This window comes from Natrix helvetica (assembly GCF_964273705.1).
Source record: "Natrix helvetica genome assembly, chromosome: 2".
NCBI classification, from domain to species: domain Eukaryota; kingdom Metazoa; phylum Chordata; class Lepidosauria; order Squamata; family Natricidae; genus Natrix; species Natrix helvetica.
The window spans coordinates 224,929,642-224,956,258 of NC_138552.1; the positions used below are offsets into that span (position 1 = coordinate 224,929,642).

At 37.0% G+C, this 26,617-nt stretch overlaps 1 protein-coding gene across 4 annotated transcripts in view; it reads left to right on the forward strand.

Annotated features, from left to right (window-relative positions):
- Positions 1-10: 10 nt before the first annotated feature.
- CNST (consortin, connexin sorting protein) overlaps positions 11-26,617 on the forward strand; it is a 43,736-nt gene continuing 17,129 nt past the window's right edge. Inside the window, exons 1-12 of one of the 4 annotated variants that reach the window (XM_081940216.1) lie at positions 11-158; positions 4,688-4,762; positions 5,575-5,677; positions 10,887-10,960; positions 11,704-12,092; positions 13,124-13,302; positions 14,140-14,170; positions 15,540-15,626; positions 16,508-16,622; positions 21,198-21,219; positions 21,363-21,459; positions 25,607-26,496. In XM_081940216.1, coding sequence (XP_081796342.1) covers positions 11,747-12,092; positions 13,124-13,302; positions 14,140-14,170; positions 15,540-15,626; positions 16,508-16,622; positions 21,198-21,219; positions 21,363-21,459; positions 25,607-26,496 — 1,767 coding nt within the window. In that variant the 5' untranslated portion in view covers positions 11-158; positions 4,688-4,762; positions 5,575-5,677; positions 10,887-10,960; positions 11,704-11,746. The remainder of the gene's footprint in view (positions 159-4,687; positions 4,763-5,574; positions 5,678-10,886; positions 10,961-11,703; positions 12,093-13,123; positions 13,303-14,139; positions 14,171-15,539; positions 15,627-16,507; positions 16,623-21,197; positions 21,220-21,362; positions 21,460-25,606; positions 26,497-26,617) is intronic. The other 3 variants (XM_081940215.1, XM_081940218.1, XM_081940217.1) reach the window with 3 other exon arrangements.

Below are 26,617 nucleotides of genomic sequence, written 5' to 3' on the forward strand. Positions count from 1 at the left end.
GCGCACCTTAGGCTTCTGCCGCTGCGCTCGGGAGTCCCCCGGCGGGTGTCTCTGGATTCTTTCCGTCCCGTTCCTTCTCTCCGGCTTCCGGGTTCCTAATTTGACTGTGCCGGAGCGAGGGGCTGCCCGGGACTCCGGCGATGTGGCCGCAGGTTGAGGTGAGAGAAGGAAAGCGACGAGGCTACTCTGCCGAGTTTACCGCAGCCCTGGGCGGGCGGGCGGGCGAGCTGGTTGTTTGGGTGGGCAAGAGTGAGGTCGTGTGTAGCTGGTGTTGCACCTGAAGTCTAGGTGAAGTAGAGCTGGTCCCGGTTGTAAAGGGGGACTGAGAAACCGGATCGGATCATTAAGCATAGTCGGGGTTGGCACGAGAATCTCCTTCGCCGCTTGAGCGGAGGAGAAGCTGGTTATCAACCCCGCCAAGACTAGGAAGAGCTGCCGGATATTTGCATAAGAAGAAAACATTAAGGTTGAACATGTCGGATTTCGGTGGTCTTAACCTTCTCCTGCTTCGCTCCTGCCTTGCCGGTCTGGTATTCATTGTGGGTCAAGGTAGTCGGTGTACCTGGGACTGGCATTTGCGACTTCCTCGCATATCAACATAGATTTTCTGTTTGGGTTGACAGGAGAGAGAGACTGTTTTTCTCTCTCTCTCCAAGTAATCAGAATAAGGGACAATCCACTCTGAAGCCGGGAAAAGCGGCTGTCTTCTTTATTATACTTGTGACTCATTCTTTCCCTAGAGGTCATAAGGATGGCTGATTGTGGGGGTTGTTATCCCCAGATCAGTACAGTGTGTCTGAGGGGGGTGGGGGTGGATTAGATCATTTTAGTGGTCTTTTCCAATCCTACAGTTTTATGAATCTATGATAGCCTGTTAGTGTACAAAACTGGATTACATATTAAAAAGGTAAAGGTTCCCCTCGCACATATGCTAGTCGTTTCCTATCTAGGGGGTGGTGATCATCTCCATTTCAAAGCCAAAGAGCCAGCGCTGTCCAAAGATGTCTCCGTGGTCATGTGGCCGGCATGACTAAACACCGAAGGGACACGGAACGCTGTTACCTTCTCACCAAAGGTGGTTCCTATTTTTCTACTTGCATTTTTTACATGCTTTCGAACTGCTAGGTTGGCAGAAGCTGGGACAAGTAACAGGAGCTCACTCCCTTATGAACCACCAAACCTTTCTGATCAACAAGCTCAGCATCTTAGCCACTGAGCCACCGCGTCCCTTTTGGATTACATATTAATGGTTATTTATACTGATTATAGATCTAACCAATTTTTTCAAAATATACATAGCAAATACAGATGCCTATTTTAATGAAAGTAAGATATATGAAGAAGGTAATAGCTTGAGGCTTGAAGGAGATACACCCACGCACACACATAACAAACATTTACAGTTGACATTGTTCAAATACAGTGTGCACACACACTATTGTACTGGGGTACCTCTGCATGAATCATTATTTGAAAACATGAACAAATAGAGGTGAGTAACAGAGACTATAATTCAGTCCTGAATTATATATTCATTTCCTAGCTTTTGGCAAATGAAGTATTAATAGAGTTCACAAAAAATGTTAAGCTAAAAGGCAATTTGCTACTTTGTAATTCAGACTGTCATGGGAACCCAGGCAGTGTTTTCGGTTTATGATGCATTATGCATTATGATGTGTTGATCCAGCCAGTTGATTAATTTAGTAAACCATGCTGCACTTAATCATAGTTTAGTGTATATTGCAAAAAAGGTTCATACATGTAGACCTTCCTTTGTGGAGGCTTTCTCAAAGGTCCAGAGAAGCTCAGGCTATTTCCTGAGGCACCAAGAAAGAAAATTTGAATATTTTTGAAATAAAAAATAGATACAAAATCATTCAGACGTATGGAACCACAGATGGCCTTCTGCTTCCTTCTGACTTATCCTACCTTTGGGCCTAGCAAAAAAACAAAAAAACATTAATAGAAAAGGAAATCCCTTCCCCTTATATCAAGTTGTACAAATGCTGTGGTTTATTGGAAAGCAGATGGAGTTTTTTTCTACTAACCTTCACTCTATTGTACCTTATTAAAAGGCTTTTTCAATTACCTTGAAAATTATTCAGAATCCTGATTACTTACATTGAGATTTTCTTTTGTTGGCATTTTCTTCTTTGCTAGGTCAATTTTAAGATTAATTAAAACCAGAAATGTTTGTAGGGTGGCATTGCTAAATGGATAAATTATTTGTGAATAGTGTATTTGTCTTCATGGTTTGTTGTAAAAGTGTGGAGATTGTTGTACCATATCACTTATATAGATGTGCCAAATATTTGACATAGATCTTGGTTTTTTTTTAATTTGAAGCTTTCACATTTGATTAAGAAATAAGTTTAGTTTCAGAGTTGGCAATAATCTTGAGATAAAATATATGTGTCTTGATCTTGTATGGTATATATGTATTTAAGGTATATCTGATGGCTGGAGTTAACAGATTCATTTTAAGTTATAGTTAAGATATTTGTTAAAGGGGAATCCAGAATACTAGGATTTACAGTAGTTGACCTCATGTTCATTTTTTATTTATTCTATCTTTACAGTGAAGCAAATTTTGTGTTCATTCTATTGCATAGGGTATATTATTGCATGTTGCAGTATTTTATGGGATATCTCATTACAAGTATCCTGTAACAATCATTAAAACTGTGGTAAATAATTGTTGTTGTTAGTTGCAAAGTCGTGTCCGACCCATCCGACCCCATGGACAATGTTCCTCCAGGTCTTCCTGTCCTCTACAATCTGGAGTCCATTTAAGCTCATGCCTACTGCTTCAGTGACTCCAGCCAGCCACCTCATTCTCTCTCGACCCCTTCTTCTTTTGCTCTCAATCTTTCCTAGCATTAGGCTCTTCTGCAGTGAGTCCTTCCTTCTTATTAGATGGCCAAAGTATTTAAGTTTCATCCTCAGGATCTGGCCTTCTAAAGAGCAGTCAGGACTGACCGGTTTGATCACCTTGCACTCCAAGAGACAAAATAATTGATAGACTTTATAAATATAACAGCCGTATTAGCCTTAAGCTGGGAAGTTCAGCAAGAACTTTAAGAAAAAATAGATATTAAATATCTGATGTATAATGTATACTAGAAATCTAGTAAATGGTGGTTCTTTTCCCACCAACTCAGCCCAATAATTTGATTAAATTCTTGTATCTACTTAAATCCACCCCCATCCCCCCACCAGCAACATTCCTATATATTGATTGGAATAATCTTATTCAATGTAGAATGAATACAGGTTGGGACCCAGAGAATACCAGCACTTATTTTTCCAAGTTCCTTTCTGCTTTTGAACAGCCTCCTCCAGCCTAGAGCCACATGGCAAACTATTGTTGAAACAGACAAACTTTTCCAAAGCAATGTGTGATATGGCATAGTAATATTCCAAAGTTTCAAGTTAAAAAACCGTGGAAAGCTCAAATTTCACAATCAGCCACAGTTTCTCAAACATTAATAATCATACCAGGGGTTGTAACACAAATACATACATACATACATACATACATACATACATACATACATACATACATATATATATATATATATTATAAGTAGTCCTCAACTTACGACAATTGAGCCCCAAATTTCTGTTGTTCAGTGAAATTTGTTAAGTGAGTTTTGCTCCATTTTAAGACCTTTCTTTCTACAATTGTTAAGTGAATCGCTGCAGTTGTTAAGTTAGTAGGACATTGAATCTGGTTTCTCCATTGACTTTGCTTGTCAGAAGATCGCAAAAGGTGATCCCATGACCCCAGGATATTGCAACCATCATAAATATGAGTCAGTTTCCAAGAGTCTGAATTTTGATCACTTCACCATGGGAATGCTGCAACGGTCATAAGTGTGAAAAACAGTAAAAAGGTCACTTTTTTGTACCCTGTTTCTTTGAAAATAAGACCTCCCTGGATAATAAGCCCAATGGGGCTTTTGAGCACATGCGCTAAAATAAGCCTCCCCCGAAAATAATTCCTCCCCGAAAATATTGCAACACAGCAGCAGCCATGAGATGACCATGCACGCTGCCTCCTGCACCTCAAAAATAATAAGACCTCCCTGAAAATAAGGCCAAGCATTTATTTTGGGGGGTCAAAAGAAAATAAGACCCTGTCTTATTTTTGGGCAAACATGGTAGTGCTCTTGTAACTTTGAATGGTCACTAAATGTTGTAACTTTGAATGGTCACTGTTGTAAGTCAACGATTACCTGTATTTATCTAACTACATTGATGAACAATTTTAAATTTTATATTCTGAAAACAAATAAATTTAAGTTAACTCTGCTCTATCATCAAAACAGAAATCTGTTATGTAACAAGGAAAGAATTACATACCTTGGCACTTTTACAAAGACCAGCCCTTCTCACATTATGATTATGATCAAATTATTTGTTTTCAGTTGGTGGGGAGATGAGTGATCCTTAATGCTTTGCATCCTTTCTTTCTTTTTAGATAGGTTATTTATTTACAAAGGTTTTTGCTTTCTGAAGAAAGTCAATAAAGTTACAGTAATTTATGGAGACTAAAATTTATATCATTTTAATAAATAAAAAAGAATTGGCACTATGTTCCACTAATTATGATCTTCTTGTAGAAGATTTCTAACTAAGGCATTTATTAATGTATTAACATTTTTATGTCTTACTTTTTTGGCAGATAGAATTGAAGCTAAACTGATGATATCCTTTACTCTGCAGTATGTTTAAGAAGCATTTTACTTTTACATCTATGGTAAGTGTTGTGTTTAAAATGGAAATAAATAGAACTTAAAGCAATTGAGAAAATTCAGGCTGTTCGTTAAATAAAACATGAACATCTTATTTTTACCGATGGAAATTGGAGTTTTTAATAATCATAAAAATATTCTATGATTCTATTCTATGGTTCTAAAATAATCATAACAATAATCATAAAAATAATTAAAACTACTGATAAAGAAGGGTGGGATATATCCAATAAAACATGGTTTCACTTACAAGCCAACATTTCTAATGAAATAATTAAAGGAGTTTATAATGTAGATTAATCAAAATAAACTAATGCTAGGGCTCAGGGTCACTTGGATAGTGAGATGGGCAACAAATACCTAAATACATGCTGTTTAAAACAAGAAACAATCTACATTTTGGTTCAGTGATCATGCAACAAACAAAAGCATGCTTCTGCCTTATTTGTTATAGAGTATTCGAGTTGAATATATCCGAAGAAAGAAAAGTTAGTAGGAATGGGATAGCTAGGGTAAAACAAGAAGGAAAGAAAGTCAAGAATAAAAGGGTGCTGAATGAAGATTAATGTCAGAGTGAGTGACCAGAATGCTAGAAATATATTGAGGCACTTTAATTATAGAGAGAGAATGAATTGCAAAACTTGTCCTCCTGATTACTCACTGGCAGGATTTAAGTCCTAAACCTTTTCTTCTCACTCTTTCATGTTAATAGACTTCTGGTCATTATTTTCCCAGCCTTGAGATTGGTAGGCACCTGTTCAATCGATACATAGCCAGTTTAGATTGGCTTGATCAGCCCTGATTACCCCTTTTTCAGCTTACGCCCTTATATATATGAAGGAAGAGTAAATTAATTGAGAGGAAATGGAAGAGAGAAAAAGTTATGATTAGACGGAGTCAATGAGATTCTCAAAAAGGAGGTAAGAAATTTAAAGAACAAATGACAGTATATTAAATAATTTATAAGGAACAAAAAGTTGTAGAGATGATATCAGTGTATAATTTCCACTCTTGTCTTTTGAATGATTTCTCTGTTAAAATGAATTAGAATTTGTGTATTGATTGAAAGAAACAGATTAACTGAAATAAAAAAGTCAAATACAGGTTGTCCTCTTTTAGTGACTGCCTTGTGTAGCAATGATTTACATTTATGACAGTAATGAAGAAATAACTTTGCAAAGAATCCTTGCATTTATGACCCTATCAGATTTTTAAAGCAAAGGATAATTGAAGTAAGATTATAAGCACAGTCACAGTTACACGTCGTGATTTTTGTTAAAATCAAGTTGATTTTAAGTTGATCGTTGATAAATGCAGCACATTCAGAAGGTAATTGTTTTGAAAGCATTTGATAGATCCAATACTATTTGGATCTATCTTTCACGCTACAGGGAGTCCTTGACTTACAACTATTTATTTAGTGTCCATTTGAAGTTCCAGTGTCACTGGAAAAAAGTGACTTATGACAGTTTTCACACTTACGATCGTTGCAGCATCCCCATAGTCACATGATCAAAGTTTGTAAACTTGGCAACTGGCATGTATTTATGACATGAACAAAGAATATAAAATGACAAACTTTTGTCAAATAAAACTTACTTTTAGATAGGTTGTTTGTAAAGTATGAACATAGCCAAATATCCAAGCGTTTAGATTATATGTATTCCTAATATCTCACAATTAGGAGGGGAAAACTTTTTTTCTTCACAGGTTCTAAGTTCTTGAAATTATTGAAATCACCTTTACCAAAGTTAAAAATAAAGAAATTCAAGTAGTCGCTAGACAACCCATAACCGCATGGAACATCCTTTCAGAAATATTTTCTGTCCAGATCAGTGGTGGAATTCAGAAATTTTTACTACCGGTTCTGTGAGCGTGGGTTGGTGGGCATGGCGTGGCTAGGTGGACGTGGCAGGGGAAGGATGGGAGCGGGAAAGATGAGAGCGGGGCCAGTCAGAGGTGGTATTTACCGGTTCTCCAAAGTATTCAAAATTTCTGCTACCGGTTCTCCTGAACTGGTCAGAACCTGCTGAATACCACCTCTGGACCAGATTTTTCAATTCCTTCACAGTGACAGAACTTCTAATCTATTGCCTTCACTGGAAATGCTGAGATACATTCAGAGACGTATTTGCCTTGAAAACAGCCCATGTTGAATTGTGTATGTGAGTCAAACATCAGCACAGTACATGTTTTATGATTTTTTTATAATATGTCATAAACTGCTTTATAATGTTTATGTCATAATTTGTTTTATAAAATTTGCCAAATTTCAATTCAATGGGAGCCGTGAGTCTGCATTTTTTAAATGCATTCTGTAACTTAGCCCATTTGAGATACCTTGGTTGAAGATATTTTGCCTTTTGGTCCATTGTTTGCCTATTAAATCAGAGTTTTAAAACTGAAGCATATTGATGAGAGTCCAGTACAATAAATAATATTATGATTATGTTGCAAACAATGTTTGAATGGATGAATAATGTTATGATTATGTTACAAACAATTGTTTGAATGGATAGATGACTTTTTTTGCCACGTTAATTGGAACTTGCAAAATCCATATCCTCAAGTAGGTATATTTCATAAACTATGTTGAACAGCAAATTTAGCAAAGTACTGTTTGCTCAGTAAATAATAGTTGTCTCCTTGGCTAATGAGGAGTTATGGGAAAGAAGATGACATAGAAAAGGTTAGAAGAAAAATAAGATTAAATAAGACTTAATACAAGAACTAATAAATATTGAACATATCCGGTTAGAAGCAGTATTTTTAAAGCATCCAAAAATTGGCATGAAGTTACTGAATTAAATAGAAAGTACCATATGAAGTATGGTAAATTATTTTTTAAAGCATTTTGCCTTTTCAGTCTGAATACTTAGGTGGGTAAGGAAATATTACTACAAAATAATTATCAGAATAACTCAGTAATGAAATTAATAACTGGTTTAGCATTTCATTGTTGGTTATAATTTTCCAAAATTGGTATTTACCCAAGTCACCTTTACTAAATACAGTGTACTTTTTTACAATACAATACAATAGCAGAGTTGGAAGGGACCTTGGAGGTCTTCTAGTCCAACCCCCTGCCTAGGCAGGAAACCCTATACTGTTTCAGACAAATAGCTATCCAACATCTTCTTAAAGATTTCCAGTGTTGGGGCATTCACAACTTCTGTAGGCAAACTGTTAACACTTCACGTGATCTTGATTCTATCCCTCTGTTGATGCAGCCTAGAACTATGTTGGCTTTTTTGGCAGCTGTTGCACACTGCTGGCTCATATTTAAATGGTTGTCCACTAGGACTCCAAGATCCCTTTCACAATTACTACTGTTGAGCAAGATACCACCTATACTGTACCCGTGCATTTCGTTTTTGTTGCCTAAATGTAGAACCTTACTCTTTTCACCATTGAATTTCATTTTATTAGATAGTGCCCAATGTTCAAGTTTGTCAAGATCCTTCTGTATTTTTAGCCTACCTTCTGGAGTGTTGGCTATTCCTGCCAGCTTGGTGTCATCTACAAATCTGATGAGTTCCCCATTTATTCCCTCATCCAAATCATTGATGAAGATGTTGAAGAGTACTGGGCCCAAAACGGAGCCTTGGGGTACTCCACTGTTTACCTCCCTCCATGTAGATGCAGTTCCATTGAGGACTACATGTTGAGTGTGGTTGGTCAGCCAGTTACGAATCCATCTGGTGGTGATGCTGTCTAACACACATTCTTCTACTTTATCTAGTAGTAGGTTATGGTCTACCTTATCAAATGCCTTACTGAAGTCCAAGTAAACTATATCGACGGCATTCCTCTGGTCCACTAATTTTATCACTTTGTCAAAGAATGCAATAAGATTAGTCTGGCATGATCTGTTTTTGACAAACCCATGTTGGCTTTTGGCTATTACTTTGTTTGCTTCTAGGTGTTCGCTAATTCGTTGCTTGATTATCTTTTCCAGAATCTTTCCTGGTATTGAGGTCAGGCTAATAGGTCTGTAGTTTTCTGGATCTGTTTTTTTCCCTTTTTTGAAGATGGGAACCACATCAGCTCTTTTCCAGTCCTCTATTCCAGTCCTCCAGTCCGTAGTTCCCCGGTGCCCCAGGATCTCTGAAAGATATAGTTCAGTGGTTTTGAGATCTCGTCTGCCAGTTCCTTCAGAACCCTGGGGTGTAATCCATCCGGTCCTGGTGATTTGAACTCGTCTAGGGTAGACAGGTGCTCACTTACCATTTTCTTCCCTATTTCAACTTATGTTCCTAATCTGGTTTTTGTGGTGCTGTTTTTGATAGGTTGGACTGTTTTATCCCTTTGTGTAAAGACAGATGCAAAACATGAGTTAAATAGTTCTGCTTTCTCCCTGTTGCTTGTCACCTTCTTGCCAAAGTACTTTCTCCCAGCAATGGACCAATTGTTTCCTTAACTTTTTTCTTGTTTTTAACATGTTGGAAGATGCTTTTTTTGTTATTTTTTACTTTTGTGGCAAGCCTTTCTTCATTGTGAGCCTTAGCTTTCCTCACTTCATCTTTACATGCTCAGGCTATTTGCTAATATTCTGCCTTAGTTATGTTCCCCCCCCCCTTCCACTCTTTATACCTTTATATCTTTTTTGCCTTTCAATATGTCAGAGAGTTCTTTATGCAGCCATCCTGGTTTCTTTTGGGAGCTGTTATTTTTCTTCTTCATTGGTATTGTGCTAGACTGAGCTTTTGTAATCTCATTTTTCAAAATTTCCCAAGCTTCTTGAGTTGTTTTCCCCTTGAGGATTCTCATCCATGGAATTTTTCCCAAGCTCTCTCTAAGTTTCTTGAAATTAGCTCTCTTAAAGTCCAAGACTCTAGATTGACTTCTTTCTACTACTTGTGTTTGCATAATGCTGAATTCCAATATTGCATGGTCACTTGCCTCCAGGGTTCCTGTGGCTTCAACACCTTCTATCATTTCCTCTCTGTTAGTGAGAATTAAATCCAATATGGCCGATCCCCTTGTTCCTGTCTCTACTTTTGGGGAAACAAAGTTGTCTGCTAGGTTTGTTAGGAACCTGTTGGATCTTCCACTTGGTGCAAAGTTTGTTTCCCAGCTGATGTCAGGGTAGTTAAAATCCCCCACTACTATTGTAGTGTGCTTCCTACATACCTTAGTTAGCTGACTAGCAAAAAGTTCATCTACTTCCTGTGCTTGGTTGGGTAGCCTGTAATATAGACCTATGGCAATGTCATTTCCCCCCCACCTTTAATATTGACTCAAATGCATTCAAGATAGTTCTCATCATTGTTGTGCTCTATTTCTGTAGAGAGGTAATTATTTCTTATATATAGTGCAACTCCACCTCCTCTTTTATTTGGTCTATTTCTTTTAAATAATATACATCCTTCTAGCTGTATGTTCCATTTGTCGGTTTCATCCCACCAAGTTTCTGTAATGGCAACAATATCGTATGTGCCCTCTTTTACTTGAATTTCTAATTCGCTCTGTTTATTCCTCATACTCTGTGCATTGGTGTATAGACATTTGAGTCCATTTTGATTGACCTTGTGTTTACTGTCTACATAACCTGTGTTATGCCTGACTTCTTTGATCTTATCTAGCAATGTGGGATTTGATAGTTAATTTTTGTCTTGAAAACTAAAACAGAAATTTCTAACCTGCATTTATAGTGTAATCATTAAGGCAGAGTCTCTTTGAAATGGTTTTTCCCTATTTCTTGTCAGTTACCAATGAACTTGCCTTCCATCTTTTGACTGCTTATGTCAAATTTCCATTATTTTCCCAGCCTCCCACAGTGTCTCACATCCAGTATGACTCTGTGTATGTTGCTATAATGTTACGTTTTTATAACTCTACTGGCCTACCTTGTCTGGGCTTGGCAGTTAAACAGGATGTGGTCTGGTTGCTACTTAGATGAGAAATCCATCAGGAAATGCCAGAGCTGTAGGCTAGGCAGGGAAGTTGTAAAAAAAAACAACATTGCAGAACAAGGTATTATTGCCAGGAAAACAACATGGACATGTCAATGCAATCATCAGGAACCAAACTTGATTCAAATAATTTTACCTTTTATGAATCAAAAATATGTACAATTTAACAACCTGGAAGAAACCAATAGCAAATCAATTTTGTCTTTTTGCTCAGAAAACATATGGAATACCTATGAAGTTGCCAAGACTTGAGCTGAACCCAAAAGAAACTTGATTTAACGGCAGCAGGTAATTTAGCTCTTACTACTGTACTCTCCTGTTTCTGAACTTAAAAGGTTGGGAACTTAATTTGATAGGAGTCAATAAATAATATAAGAACAATCTTCTCTTATTTATGACTGGAAGTATTTGTACTATGAAATTAGTTACTTTAATTTGAAAACAGTTCCAATCATATCTCTTATCATAGTGAAAATAATTTAACTTTCAAATTTATCATGTGTTCCATTATTTTAATCACCAATGCTCATTTAAACAGTCCTGCCAGATTTCATCTTTGAAAGGCAAATATTTAAGTATTTCTACTTAATTTTCCCCCATTTCAGAAAGGACATGAAAGTTACATCATAAAAGATGTGGAGTTTAAGGTTTACAAAGTGCATCTCAGATGAATAATTAATTGCTTAATGTAAGAACTAGCAAGGCAATTATTCTAATTATAATGTAAGCTTTTCTTCGTTTAAACATCTTGTTAAATATTAGATTCTCAATTAGTGTTTGTATTTGGCTAATTATAACACTCTGACTTTCACAAATGCACATCAGTAGATATATGAGTTTTAAGCCATTTTCTTTGAAATAACTATATTTTTTCAAGACAATGCTATTTCATATTTATAAAATCTGATTATTATATTTCACAACTGTGAAATGCTACCTATCTATAATGGTAGAAAGCTCACTCCATTCCACAATCTTAGCAAAGGTTAGTAGTAAAGATTATTAACATCACTGTTTTACTTTGTTTTTAGTGCTGAGAGTTATTTGGACAAAGTGGAAATAAAGTTCACTATAATGGATGATAGGGAATCTCCTACAAATGATCTTCATTTAAATTTACAAGATGTACTTCATACTGACATACAGGAAGAAAGGATCAAATCTTGCTTGGCTTCTTCTCCAGATGAAAATGAAAATCAGTGTAACAGTAAGAAGAAGAATACTCTGAAAAACTCTCGTAATACAATGGGAAGAGTTGAGCAGGACAGCATTAATAATAATAAAGACAGTGGAGACTATTCATCCTGCTTCCAAGAAGATGAAAGAGATAGGGCATTTAAAAGTTTGAAATCAGATACGCCACAGAAGCTTTGTCCTGAAAAAAAGAATCCAAGAAAAACAAAAAGTCCTAGCAGGAAAGGCAAGTGGTTTCCTAAATACACACATATTGATGGTATAGCTCAAGTTCATTGAACTATTTTGTATTTGTACATTTTACTACACTTGGCAAAAATGCTTCAAATTTTCTTTTAGGAATTTCTGTCTAAACTCATATAGAGGATTGACTTCAAAAGCAACAACTTCAAAAACCAGATTTACAGCCCATCCTCCTGCCTCCCAAGCTCATTCCCACATATCATTACAAGCTACCACCCAAACTCAATACTCATTAGGCATTCTCCTCTTCTTCCAGTCAGATCCCGTTTTCACTCAGGCCAGTAGATGTCTAAAACCTAATTACCGTATTTTTCGGAGTATAAGACGCACCGGAGTATAAGATGCAGCAAGATTTTGAAGAGGAAAAATTTTTAAAAAGTTTTTGCACTCTGCAAACCTCCCAAAAACGGCCCATTGTTCGCGAAAACAGGCCTGTTTTTTCCCCCAAAAAAGGCATGACTAGCCTTTAGGGGGCTTGCAGAGTGCTGTGGGGGGAAGCAAAAACCAGCCAAAAACGATCCGTTTTTCACAATGGCCTGATTTTTGTAAAAAAAAATGCATGCATAGCCTTTAGGTAGCTTATAGAGTGCTGCTGGGAGCTGGGGGGGGGGGGTTGAAATTGAACCAAAAACTGGTCATTTTGTGCTCATTTCTGCTCTCTAAAAGCTTCCTAGAGGCTCTGCATGGCCATTTTGGTGAAGGGGGTGGGGTTTGGGGAGGCAAAAAACGCTGTATTCAGTGTATAAGATGCACCCAGATTTTAAGCCTCTTTTTTGAGGAAAAAGGTGCGTCTTATTCTCCAAAAAATACGGTACTGTCAATGCAACGGCTCATTCGTGTTAAAAATCCTAACTCTTGCTACAAACTAATGAGACCTGAGCTAACAGTGACAGAGACAAACATTTCTGTCAGCACATCTATGTATCAAATTTGAAATTATCTGGGGTACTATATATTTTTTCTGACATGTTTTCTTACAAGAAAAAGCAATTATTTCTCTTAATATTTCTGCAGTCAAACAAGAGAAAGCTGACTTTATCGCAGTATCTTATGTGCAAGGGGCAGATGGGAACAAGACAAATTCAAACCATCCTCTGAAAGAACCAGCTCAAACTTTACAATTTCTCTTCTCTCTTCTTCAAGGAGAATGTAAGCAAATCGATTCAAACGTGCTTCCCCTGTTCCTGCATCAGGTACTAAGATGTTGCTTATCTGTTTTTTCATCTTGTTGATGTTGATGGTGTTTATCACATTGATTTCAAAATGTATAAGTAAAATCTCTGCATGTAATTTTAAGTATTGTCTTATTAGAATCTGAATGTATTGCTCAGAGCAATATGTGTATTCTATACTTAGGTTATCAGCTTCATTCCCCATCACTTCTGTTAACAGAATCAAGCGGCAGATATCAGTTCTACTTGAATGTTAAAGAATTACTACACTTCCTAAGAGATCAGGCATAGGTAACCTGCTACTCCTATGCACTTTCATTTGTACTCTCCAGTCTTCCTGGCTCTATTTGCTGTTTTTAAAAAAAGTTTTGTGATTAAATTAAAAACAGCTGGCATGCTTCAAAGTACCAAACCCTTGTATAATATTTATCTATAGTTAAGCTACACAAATATCCCACATAGATAACAAAACATCCTAAGAGTTTAGTTCAAAATGTGATAAATTGATCAGTACCGTAGCTTTTTGTGACTGAGTTCTTTATACAATCCCACTGGTCCTAATATGTCTGTACTTCAAAATAATACCCATAATAAAAAAGCAAAGTCTGCTGCATTAAAGTAAACAGCACTTGGTTAGGTGGATGGATGATACATAAGGCAGCACTCTTCTGAATGTCCTTATTGACTATATCTGGCATCTGTATTGTTTTTTTTTTTAGTGTACCAGGTAGCTTAATAGTTTAGTTTCGCTTTTTAAGCCTTTTTTTTTTAGTACATCATGAAATTTATGTCCCGTATAGGCAGATATAAAATATACTAAAAATATATAAAGAAAATTCCCCTTTTCTTTCTTTACAGATTGCTGAAACATATTTTCAGGATGGAGAATGTATCCTTTTTAAAAAATACAACATTGACTGTGGTCTAATATCAAAATGCAAACATATAGCCATGGACTTTAAAGTACAGTTCAATAAAACCAAAATTCTTCTTACACTTATTTTGATTTATTAATGCTAGGGGGGAGATATATATACCTACTAATTTTCTAAAATATATGTAGAGGCGGTATTCAAGAAGGCACAGTGTAAACATTCACGTTTAAAGATTTGATCCTTCTTTCATTGCGGTAGCAAGATTTTTTTTGCTGCACTTCTTATCCTGTTTCTAGACACACTACTGCAGAATACAATGCTTTCTGTTAAATTTAAATTCACCGATCATATAATTAATCATTCCATATCCTGTTCTGTATCTCAACACATATATGTGTTTTGTATATATATATTCAGAGCCTTCATCTTGGAGATTTTTTTCATGAAGGTTGCTCCATTGCACATGCTCAAACGTTTGCCCCTCACCATCCCCTCACTTTTTTGACTGTCATAGCAGTAAGTTATAAGAGTCTTCTCTGCACTTTTTGGAAGAGTAAAATTAAGGACTTTATTCGTCCCTGTTGACTCTTTCAATTGAAAGTGGAACCAATGGTGATTCTTCACACCCAAAGGCTGTGACCTTAAATGACTTAATCAATGGTTATGCTCACTTACAAAATGCTTCTTCTGCCTTCAGGTACCTGATAGAAGAGCATTATGAATTATTGCAAGCTACATTTACAGTAGCTAAATGATCTTGTGACTGTTCCAGACCATTGCTATATATGAAACAACAAAAGTCAGCAACCACCATGGCATTCTCATTCTACAGAATTTGCCATAATAATAAGAGCCATGGTGGCGCAGCGGTTAGAATGCAGTACTGCAGGCTACTTCTGCTGACTGCTGGCTGTTGGCAGTTCGAATCTCACTGGCTCCAGGTTGTCTCAGCCTTCCATCCTTCCAAGGTCGGTAAAATGAGGACCCAGATTGTTGGAGGCAATATGCTGATTCTGTAAAACTGCTTAGAGAGGAATATAAAGCACTGTGAAGTGATATATAAGTCTAAGTGCTATTGCGATTGCTATAATCAATTTTATTATGACTAAGAAGCCTTGTTTTCCTTTATTGTGCTTTTCGTGTGCCTAAACAGCCAGAACTATCAAAATCATATGCATATCCAAAGAAGAAGCAACTGTCAGTATTGCTGATCTAGGACTTGCAAACTGAGTGTTACCTATCAGCTTCAAAGCCTAATCAGCACTACTGGATAACCTGTCTGTGTTCACATCAAATTTTCCTCTTATCACAAAATGGTGCTAGTTTGAAAACATATTTATGAGTGGCAGTCCGTGTCTGTATTTTCCTTTATTTTCCATTTAGATGAGAAAGCAATGAAGTTCATTCGGCTTGAACAGTTGTATCACAAGCAATTACTTGCAAATCTCTCTTCCCTTCAACAGCAGTGGGGTAAGTATGTCATATAGTGGAAGCTTGTATGTTTGGTAAAACTTGAGAAATGTCTTCATTTTCTATTATAATGCATTGATTACAGGGACGTTATGAGCCCAGCCGGATAATTGCCTACATTGTGTTCTATGACTAGGACTTCACCTAAATCTTATTAATGAATCACTTTTTGAGCACATTGAACGAACATTTACTGGGATAGGAAGAATCTCATAAAATTTTCATAAAAGGAGGCATCTTTTTTTTTATTGTTCTGCTTAAAGACCTACTATAACATGGGTCTCCAAACTTGGCAACCTTCGGCTTTGCTGGCTGAGGAATTCTGGGAGTTGAAGTCTGTCAAGTAAGTAAGCTCCCCGTTAGGAGAGCGAGTGTGCAGAGAAGCATAATGAGAGTGGTATGAATGAACACACACCAGCATACAGGGACACTGAATAGTATGAAATATAGTAAGTTTACTATGTGGAAATATAGAGGTATTCAGAGTCCAGTTAACAGTCCAAGTCATACATGGTTCAGTCATTCAGTTATCAAATAGTTAGTCTAGCACACAAAACAGCTAACAGTAGCAAACCACAGTACCTCACAATACACCGATCAGCGTCTAACAAACAGAGCTAATAGTCATTCTGGCTCCCTCTTATGGCTGCTTGAGGTAACAAATCAATTACATCTCTCTAACATTTAAAGTAACAGATACATTTGTTACAATCATAGCTTATATACATTGCCAAGCCAAGCCTAGGGTTACATCCCTAACAAGTCTAAAAGTTGCCAAGTTTGGAGACCCCTGTACTATAATATTTGTTTATTTTTTTAGAATTTATATTTCTGAAATATTAAATAGTTCATTTTTTAACATACTTGTGTTTTGTTAACAGAAACAAAATGGAAAGCAACAGAGGGCAGTGTGGTTCCAAATCTAAAGAATTCTTCTAAAGAACTGAATAATGAAGAGCTAGACAAACTTGCTGAATTTTGCACATCTCATCAAGAGTAAGTGATGAGCGTTATTTGTATGTAATAAAATTATACAGTATTAGTCAACATTTTTCTCACAGTTAGTTCTACATGAGATAATTCTTCTACATCCAAAAGTTGGATATGTCCAGTGAACTCTTGTAATAATATACCGGTTTTTTTCATAGTATAAGACGCTCCTTTTTCCCCTCAAAAAAGAAGCTGAAAATCTGGGTGCGTCTTATACATTGACTAGAGCATTTTTTGCCTCCCAAAACCCCGCCCCCTTCACCAAAATGGCAGTGCATAACCTTTAGGAGGCTTTCAGAATGCTCCTGGGGGCTGGGGACGACAGAAATGAGCAGAAAATGGGCCGTTTTCTGTTCAATTCCCCCCCCCGGCCCCCAGGAGCACTCTAGAAAGCCTCCTAAAGGTTATTCATGCCCTTTTTAAAAAAAACTGGGCCCGTTTTCGCCAAAAAAATTTTTTTAATTTTTTTTACTCTGAAGAACAACAGTATATATTTGTATTAAAATTATACAGTGTATAGAAAATATCTTGCCATTTAGTGACACTGCCCAAAGGTGTCCAAGACAATAATAAAATTAATTTTCAGATTAAATATCTTTTTCTATTTTGCTTGTCCTATATTTGCAGACCATTGTTCTATTAAATAAATAAAGATAAAGATAACCTCAAGTTAAGTCACATCCTGATTGTTACGTCATTAGAACCATGTGGTTTTCCTGACAATTGTAGAGAAATTAGTTTGCTACTGTCTTTTTTGACTCTGACTTAGATTTTCTTTAACTTTCTGGCATACTCTACAGCAGCACTGGTGGTCTGCGAGAAAATTTGGGTGGTCCGCCGAAAAATTATTTGCATTTTTTATATTGCACTAAATACTATTTACCTTTTTTTTTAAAAAATCATATTTGTGGTTCACAGGATTTAAAATTATGAATTTAGTGGTCCCTGAGGTCCAAGTGGTTGGTGATCCCTGCTCTGCAGAATTGATTATAAGATGGCAAAGCATGAGATGGGGTTGTTCAGAGCAGGCAGAACCTTTCTGAAGGTTTTTCTGAAGCATTGTGAGAATGGCCTATGCGTTTTCGAGAATGAGAGTGAGTGGCTTTCTTGTGTGGTTTTTGAAGGCCTCAGAAGTCTTTCAAAGCATTATGAGAGAATCCTGTGCTTTGTGGAGAACAGCATGAGCAGCCTTGGGCAGAAGGCTTGGTGTAGCCAGCAGCTGCCTCAAATAAGGCCAGGTGCACCTTGAATTTTGATACGTGTCCACAAGGGTACTCTAACAGTCATATCTTTGGGGACTGGGCATAAATGTCATTCATTCAACCCTTTGGTATGGAAATTACTGCTGTAATTTCTAATGGACGCCATACCAAAGGGTTATAACTAAGGACTATCTGTATATTGATAGTAGTTTTCAAGGTTAGAAATGCTGCCATCCTTCCAAAAGACACTGAAAATTTGATTACAACTTTGTTAAGATATAAGCAGAAGCTCTTGGATTATAAAATCATCAATTGGAAAGGATTTTGGACGTCATCTACTGTACTTCAGTCTTTTTTCTTAGGATTAAATTTATTTTTTTTGCAGCTTCTTCTGTGGCTAGATCAAACTTTAGACTGCCAGAATGAAGCCTTCTTGGCTTTGTCATTGGCCAAAAATAAGTCATTATTGGTACATATTTTTGGCAGTAGTTGATACACTAGCAGATGGGCTGAGCTCTGCCTCTTTCCACATTCACACAGTATGTTGTTACCACTAAGAGCTTGAGCTTATTGAGCATATTGGTTTTACATTTAGGTACTCCAGCCCTCAATCTCTTTTGCAAAGAAAGAAGGAATTAGATATATTGATCTTAATTTCTTACAAGAAGGCAAGTTTAAAAATAAATAAACAAGGAATCGATTTAAATTGTGATAAGATTCAGCAACACGATTATATTTATCATACTTCTGATTTTCATTTTTCAAATCTGAGGAGTCAATAGATAACCCAAGCCACTCAATATATTTGAAATTCCTTGCCATACTTTGGCCAATGTAGGAGCAGTGCTTTATAAACATTCTGGAATATTGATGAGATAGTTGGATTACAGAGCCCTGGGTTCAGTTATCCTATCAGCATGTAACTCAGTGTGTAATCCTTCACCATATCTCTCTGCTGATCCTGTTTCACTGACTTGCTTGAAAGAACTGCAGTCAGAGCTCCTTAAAGGAAGAGGAAACATACAAGATAAGATGTCAGAGTAAATGTGTAGGGTGGTGGCTAGAAGAAACTGTATTTTGTTGCACACAAGTCTGGCAATGCAGCACTGGATTGCATTTTATATCACCTTGCCCATGTTTCCATGAAGTCAACAGGTGTGTATATCTTGTCATTTATTGGCCATATATTTTAAATTTGTTCATAAAAACATAAATGGTATAAAATACAAGAAGGAGCTATAGGAAATGTTGGTGCAAAATTCTCTCCTGATCAAGATGCCAAATAGTCTTATTGTTTGTAATACACTGTACATTTAGTCCTTGTTTAACAAACACAATTGGGATTGGGATCTCAGTCACTGAGTGAAACTATCATTAAATGTGATATCACGTAATCACTTTACTCAACAACTGCAGTCTTGGCACTCCCAATCTCAGTTGTTAAATTATCTTGCATGTTGTTAAGCAAATGTCATCTTAGGTAAGGAGCCTCAGGAGGATGGGAGAAATTCTGGGAGGCCCAGTTCAGGCTGTGCATGATGGTCTCTTTGCTCTGGAGCCGAGAACCCTCTCTGTCAAAATCCAATTAGGGTTTTTGACTCATAAGCAGAGAGACCCTTACATAGGGCTTGTACCAGGCCTCCCCGATCCCCCCTCCCTGAGGCACCTTGCATCTTACTGTACTTACTGTACTGCCTCTCTGCTCTGGACCTAAATCCTCCCTGCCTAAATCCAAGCATGTTTTTCAGCCACTGAGTAGGGAGACACTTGTGTGTGGCAGGCACCAGACCACCCAGGTATGATGTCTCCCTTGGACGACTCCTCGGATTCTTCCTTGGAGGTCAGCTCAAAGGAGGATGAACTCATTCCTGGCACGTCAGGAAGTAGGTTAATAAATGACTGAGTAGTCGGCTGAAAGAGATTTATGGGAAGCTTCGGCTAAGGACAGCTTGCAGGGGTGGACCGTCAGTGAGAAGGAGGAACTGCCTTCCATGGTGGATCTGAAAGCACACCGGGCAGATAAAAGATAAGAGCAATGGAGATCTGCCAGATTACTCGGGAGAATGCCCGCGCCCGTCTTGATGGGCTGCACCGGAAAACTATTTATCATGGCAGGCAGAGGGAGGTGTTGCTGGAAACAACGTGTTGGGTTTCTGGCTCTGTGTGTTTGATCCTCTTGCTTCCTCCTTGACTCTGTGCCTTGGAGACTCTGAACTTCTCTTGCCAAGAGCTTTTGTGTGTGTATTTCAGTTTCACCTGGTGGATTTAAGTTTGTTTGGTGGACTTCTTTGTTGGAGTGACTTTCCATTGTTTTATGGATTATTGGCAAATGCCTTGTGGACTAATCTTGGCCCATTTGTGGCTGGATTTATTTGGGACATTTCTGAGGCTGGGTAAAGGGAATTGCTGGGGAACATTAATAGAACATTAATAAACTCTCTAAATCTCTGTGTTTGAGTGAGTGGGGCAGCACACCAGGACCTCCCCCATCCCAAGGGACCTTTCCGTTCTCTATCTTATCATATTGCCTCTCCACTCTTGGGCTACAAATCTTGCTTGGATTTTGAAATGGACCTTTCTCAGTCAGCCCCCATAGACAAGAGACCCCCTTCTTGTTTCTTGGGGCTGGTTACAAACAACCCATTCTGCAAATATTCCGTGCAAAAATCCTGCTTGAATTTTGGGACTGTTTTCAGCCACTTCCCAGAAATGAGAGGGAATCCTCTTGGCAGACAGCAGTGGTTTGGCCATTGATTTTCTGGGAAAGGGAAGATTTCAAATGGCAATGACATGATGACAGGGAGCTTGGGAACCAGTCATAAGTGGAAATGGGTTGCCAAATGCCCAAATCACAATCATGTGATCATGGGGGCACTACACCAGCCATAATTTTGGTCATAAGTCCCTTCGTTCAGCATCCTTGGTAATTTCGAAGGGCCACTAAATGAACTGCCATTAAGCCAGTAGTATATTCTCTCTGTGTAGTTTCCGCAACAATAAATCAGAATTCAAAGTCTTTGGCTAATTTTTCTTGGTTGACTTCAGTTTAGGGCAATTTCTGTAAAGGCTGGAATTTTTAAATAAACACAGGCTGCAAGGGCACTTAAAAGATCTTATATTCATTTCACTATTTTTATTGCCTTCTGGGCCATCAAGTGACAATTTGTACAGTAATGTCATTAATATTGGTATGCCCTGGCTCTGTGCTTTAAAACTGGTGGTATAGATAGTATTTCAGTCTTGGAAAGCCCTGTGCTAATATTAGAACATGGAAAAAACAGATCTGATTTGTTCTCTAGTTTTGGTGACGTTTGTTATGAAGAATATTTTGGTGAGACTTGCTGTTTATTTTTAATTTTCTTATGTTTTTGGGTTACAGGCCACTTGTCTCCAGAAGCAAGGTAAGCTATGATTTTTTTTTCTTGGCATAGTTTTGCTATTAAATAATTGGGTTCTTCTTTAAAAGAATTTATTTCCCATAACATGTGCAACATAAACATAAAAGCAAAGATATTTATAATGTAAATGTTATTTTGCTTTTCAGCTCATAAATAAAGAAATATCCTTCAGATATGAACCGTTCATAAGTTTAATGGCATCTGAGGATTTAAAAGAACAAATTACTTCTACATGGGATTCAGGTATTTGTCCTATAAATTACTCTAGCTTAAATTAAACAAAAATATAAATTATTTGAAAATTATTCATTTGGAAGAATAATCAACCTTTTAAAATCAGAACAAGAAAATGTAATTATATCTTGCTGTCTTTTTTTTAGAAAAAAAGGCTATACTGGCAATGGCTTTAAATAACACTCTTTATTTTCCAGTATTAAATCTTACAGAAAAAAGATACAGTTATTAATGAAACTGAGCAGGAAGTTGAAAAATATGAAAGTTAATATTGAGTGATAGCATGAAAAAGTGTCTTCTGAATATATTTTTGTGAAGTTTATGTGCCTTTTTCATGGTAACAGTCTGCTATAAATGGCATTAGTAATTAAGTTGTATAAATGTATAGGAGACAGTCTTGGCAGATGTAATCAGAGATAGGTTACACATTGCCTCTGAACTAATTTTATGCTGCTACAATCACAGTTGCAAGAACAACCAAAAAAATAAAACAGTGGCACATTTCCAACTATTTTGAGGTGGGAAACACATGAACCCCTGAAATAGATTTAACATAATTTTTAAAAATAATAAATGCTCCCTCTAAAACAGGAAAACAAAATAGAAAACCCAGGCCACATGTCTGACATTGGTTCACCTACATTATCAGTCCAGCCATTATACCTCTTGTTTTTCTTCAAATGTACAATATAATTCCTGGCATTAAAAAATGGTCCTATCCAAATATAGATAGTGCATCCATTGCAATAATAATTTTGTCATTGGAAATCGGTAAGTGGAGCCGAGTAGAAAATGCAATTAGACTTTTTAGATTAATGCATGACAGTAGCATAGTCATGGCAGTCACAAAAGTCGTGAGTAGAGTTTCAGATCTCTCCTTACATAGTCTGATTTTTAATTTAATGTTATTTGTTAGTTGAAAATTAAAAGATCTTTTTTTTCTTCATCACAATATAGTCATATCTTCTAAAAAATGATCTAATATTTATAGATGCTTTTTTATGTAGTTGCTGTAACTTGCAGCCCAGTTTTTCTAAATCTAATGTCTACTTTGAGCAGAGTATTTAATCTCTGAGCTTTTATGGTTATGCTTTACTATTGAACCGTTGTTTCTTTAATAGCTATCAATTTATTTTTTCACTAATAATAAACTTGAGTTTTAAAATGAGTATGTCAGCTGATGGAAATTTTAAACACATCCTTCAGTACACAGCGCCATATTTTTCCTATAGTATATAAATACTTGATTATATTATGGAGAAATTGTATCTCCTACAATAGCATTGTATAGCTAAAGTTCCCTCAAAATTCAGTTGTGGAATATTACTAAGTTTCTCATGTTTATTATTCTTAATGCCTTTAAAACATTTTCTTGAAATGTATGTAAAGATTAACATTTTTTACTGAAAGGCAAAGAACAACTGTAAAATTCAGCCTATTTTTAGAGAGGAAATTTAGATATGAGACTTCAAATTAAAATTAAAATTTCATATTCAAATCTATCACAAATCATCCATAGCATACTTATACACTTCAGTTAGGATCTTTTTGTGTTTTTCTGTCAATAACTTCAAGGAAAGATCTCTCAGAACAGGGATGGGGAATCTCTGCTCCTTAGACCAAGTTATCTATGTCATCTTGAAAATCCTTCCCATCATCGCTATTCCTCTCCTCTCTTTGATATTCTCCTAATTTAGTCATTTAAGGACATAAAGTCAAGCCTGGATTTTCCTCTGTTACCGAAGTTGCCATTGAGTTCTTGTTGATTTTTCTGCTATGACCCTTTATTCATATTGGAAAATTATTCTGCAAACATTAAGGAACTTACAGCATATTTTCAGTTCTCTGTTTTTAAGTGCAAGTTAAGAAAATACATTTGTAACTATGGTGAACTTATTTTTACATTATACAGTACAAACTGATATCCATGTGCATTTCTAGACACAGACATTCCTTGTTTAGTTCATATATGGACAAGGATTTGTAGTTACCCATATTTTTCAGAGTATAAGACGCACAGAAGTATAAGACGCACCAACGTTTTGAAGAGGCAAATTTAAAAAAAAGTAGGTAGGCAGATAAAGGGATAGAGAGGGAGGGAGAGAGAAATACAGTAGGTAGGTAGGGAGAGAGAGAGAGTAGGTAGGTAGAGGGAGAGAGAGAGGGAGAGAGAAATACAGTAGGTAGGTAAGGAGACAGAGAGTAGGTAGGTAGGTAGGTAGGTAGGTAGGTAGGTAGAGGGATAGAGAGAGATAGAGAGAAATACAGTAAGTAGGGAGAGAGAGAGAGAGAGAGAGAGAGAGAGAGAGTAGGTAGGTAGGTAGATAGGTGGAGGGATAGAGAGAGAGAAAGAAATACAGTAGGTAGGTAGGGAGAGAGAGAGAGAGAGAGAGAGAGAGAGAGTAGATAGGTAGGTAGGTAGGTAGGTAGATGTTTCCAGGTATATTTATCCATGTGCTGGAGAAGGAAATTGCTGACAACCTGCCGCACCTAAGACTTGTTTCTGCTGGCACAGCACTTGATCAATGTAATTCTCATCAATCACTCTAACTAAAGAGCTTTCCGAAAAGGGGGGGGGAGGTTTTTGCACTCTACAAACCTCCCCAAAATGGTCCGTTTTTGACGAAAACGGGCCCGTTTTTTTTTTCTTGCAAGCCCCCCCAAGGCTATTCATGCCTTTTATTCGCGAAAACGTGCCCGTTTTTTTGTCAAAAAAATTGCATGCATAGCTTTATGGAGGCTTACAGAGTGCTGCTGCGGGTTGGGGGGGGGCAAAAAACAGCCTATTTTTTGCTCATTTCTGCCCTCCCCAGCCCCCAGCAGCTCTCTAAAAGCCTCCATAAGGGTATGCATGGCCATTGTGGTGAAAGGGGTGGGGCTTTGGGAGCCAAAAATTGCTGTATTCGATGTATAAGATGCATGTATAAGATTACATGCAATCAATAAAACAGATTTTCAGCCTCTTTTTTGAGAATAAAAGGTGCATCTTATACTCCGAAAAATACGCTAATCAGAAGTTGCTCTAGTATACACTTGATTGAATTGCCTAGCTTTGCCTAGTTTAATATTCTCTTGCTAGTAAAATAATCATACAAGATTATACTATTAAATACAGCATTCTTCCTTCAGCTAGTTGGGAGATATTCTGTGATAACTGGTATATAATTTTTGACTTCCCTTGCTCTGCCTCTATTTTTACTGCACAGGTATCCTAATAGGTTTTCTACATATTTCATTTATAAGCAACATAAACAGTGGTTCAAACATTGGATTCAAACTATACAGGTGAAACTCAAAAAATTAGAATATCGTGCAAAAGTTCATTTATTTCAGTAATGCAACTTAAAAGGTGAAACTAATATATGAGGTGAAACTAATATATGAGATAAGACTCATTACATGCAAAGCAAGATAGTTAAAGCCATGATTTGTCATAATTGTGATGGTTATGGCGTACAGCTCATGAAAACCCCAAATCCACAATCTCAGAAAATTAGAATATTACATGCAATCAATAAAACAAGGATTGTACATAGAACAATATCGGACCTCTGAAAAGTATAAGAATGCATAGGTGCTCAGTACTTGGTTTGGGCCCCTTTTGCAGCAATTACTGCCTCAATGCAGCGTGGCATGGAAGCTTTTCAGAGGTCCGATATTGTTCTATGTACAATCCTTGTTTTATTGATTGCATGTAATATTCTAATTTTCTGAAATGGTGGATTTGGGGTTTTCATGAGCTGTACGCCATAATCATCACAATTATGACAAATCACGGCTTGACCTATCTTGCTTTGCATGTAATGAGTCTTATCTCATATATTAGTTTCACCTTTTAAGTTGCTTTACTGAAATAAATGAACTTTTGCACGATATTCTAATTTTTCGATACATACCAACATTGAACTTCAGGCACAGTTTGCATAAACATTAAGATAACACTTCATTCAAAGTTAGGCTCGTTTATTTTAATGAGATCTGGCTATTTTAAATCTTGGTATTAAAATTAATGAATCAGAGCCATTGCTGCCAAGGATAATTTGTTCAAGCGTTATTGACAGTGTTGTCAGATGTTTAGTTGTTGCTTTTTTTCCCCCTCAGTGTTTTTGTGCTGAATCACCTCTAAATGCTTCAACTCTTTTTCCATTTCATTTAGCTACTCAGAGCCAGCCAAGTATTGAAGCAAAGAAAAAGAACCATCACAGAGAAAGAGAGAGGGATGAAAGTTTCCAGTCTGAAAGCTGTTGTCTGATTAAGGAAAAAGAAAGACTTCAGCTATCTGCGAGGAAACATCATCTCGAGGAGGAGCTCTGCTGTACTGAACTCACACTGAATCAGCCATTTGTTTTATCCACAGGGACCCTGGACACGCCTTTCTCTCAGTGTTTATCTTTGAGGGATGCTAGTGAAAATGACAGCCTGCAGCTAAGGAAAGAACAGTTCTCTCAGTATGGAGCAAAAATAGAAGCAGCAGCTGAGAAGCCTACAGCAAGTTTTAGTGAACCGATGGTAGATGCATTAGTTTGGACAGATGCTGATTATATACCTCCTGATCTTATAGCCACAGATGAAAATATTCCATCCGAAAGAAACTTACTGAGGACAAAAAGCTGTTCTAGCTCTGTGGTGATTGCCAGTAGCCAGCTGGAAAGCAACCTAGTAAATCAGCCACAGCAGCAACAGCCTGATTATGAAAATAACAGAAATACTGTGCAAAACCAACCATCAGACATTAGTGGGAATGTACAGTTTGACACTGAGATGTCCAAACAGCCTAGAGTTGTATATGAATGGATACAGGAAGAAACAACAGTACTGGAAGAAAAAGGTGAAGGTGTGGAATCAGAAGGCTTCTTTGAACAGATTTTAAATGGTACCATAAAAGTTAGAGAGGGGGCTCTTAAATTCCTAGAAGCCCAAGAGAACTCTGCAATTCTTCCACATATTCCACTTGAACAAGCACTTTATTCTTCATCAGAAGATTATTCACCAGATGAAAGCTTTTCTTCACTTGATGAGCTTGCAAAGCGAATACAGATTGCAGAGGTAAATGGGGGGGGGGGTGTTTCTTGTTTTAATGATTCATGATGGCGCTGTATGTATTTATTTTCTTTAGTCTGTAAAACGGTGGAAGAGAAAGGTTATGGTACTTGCATGACTTTCCCAG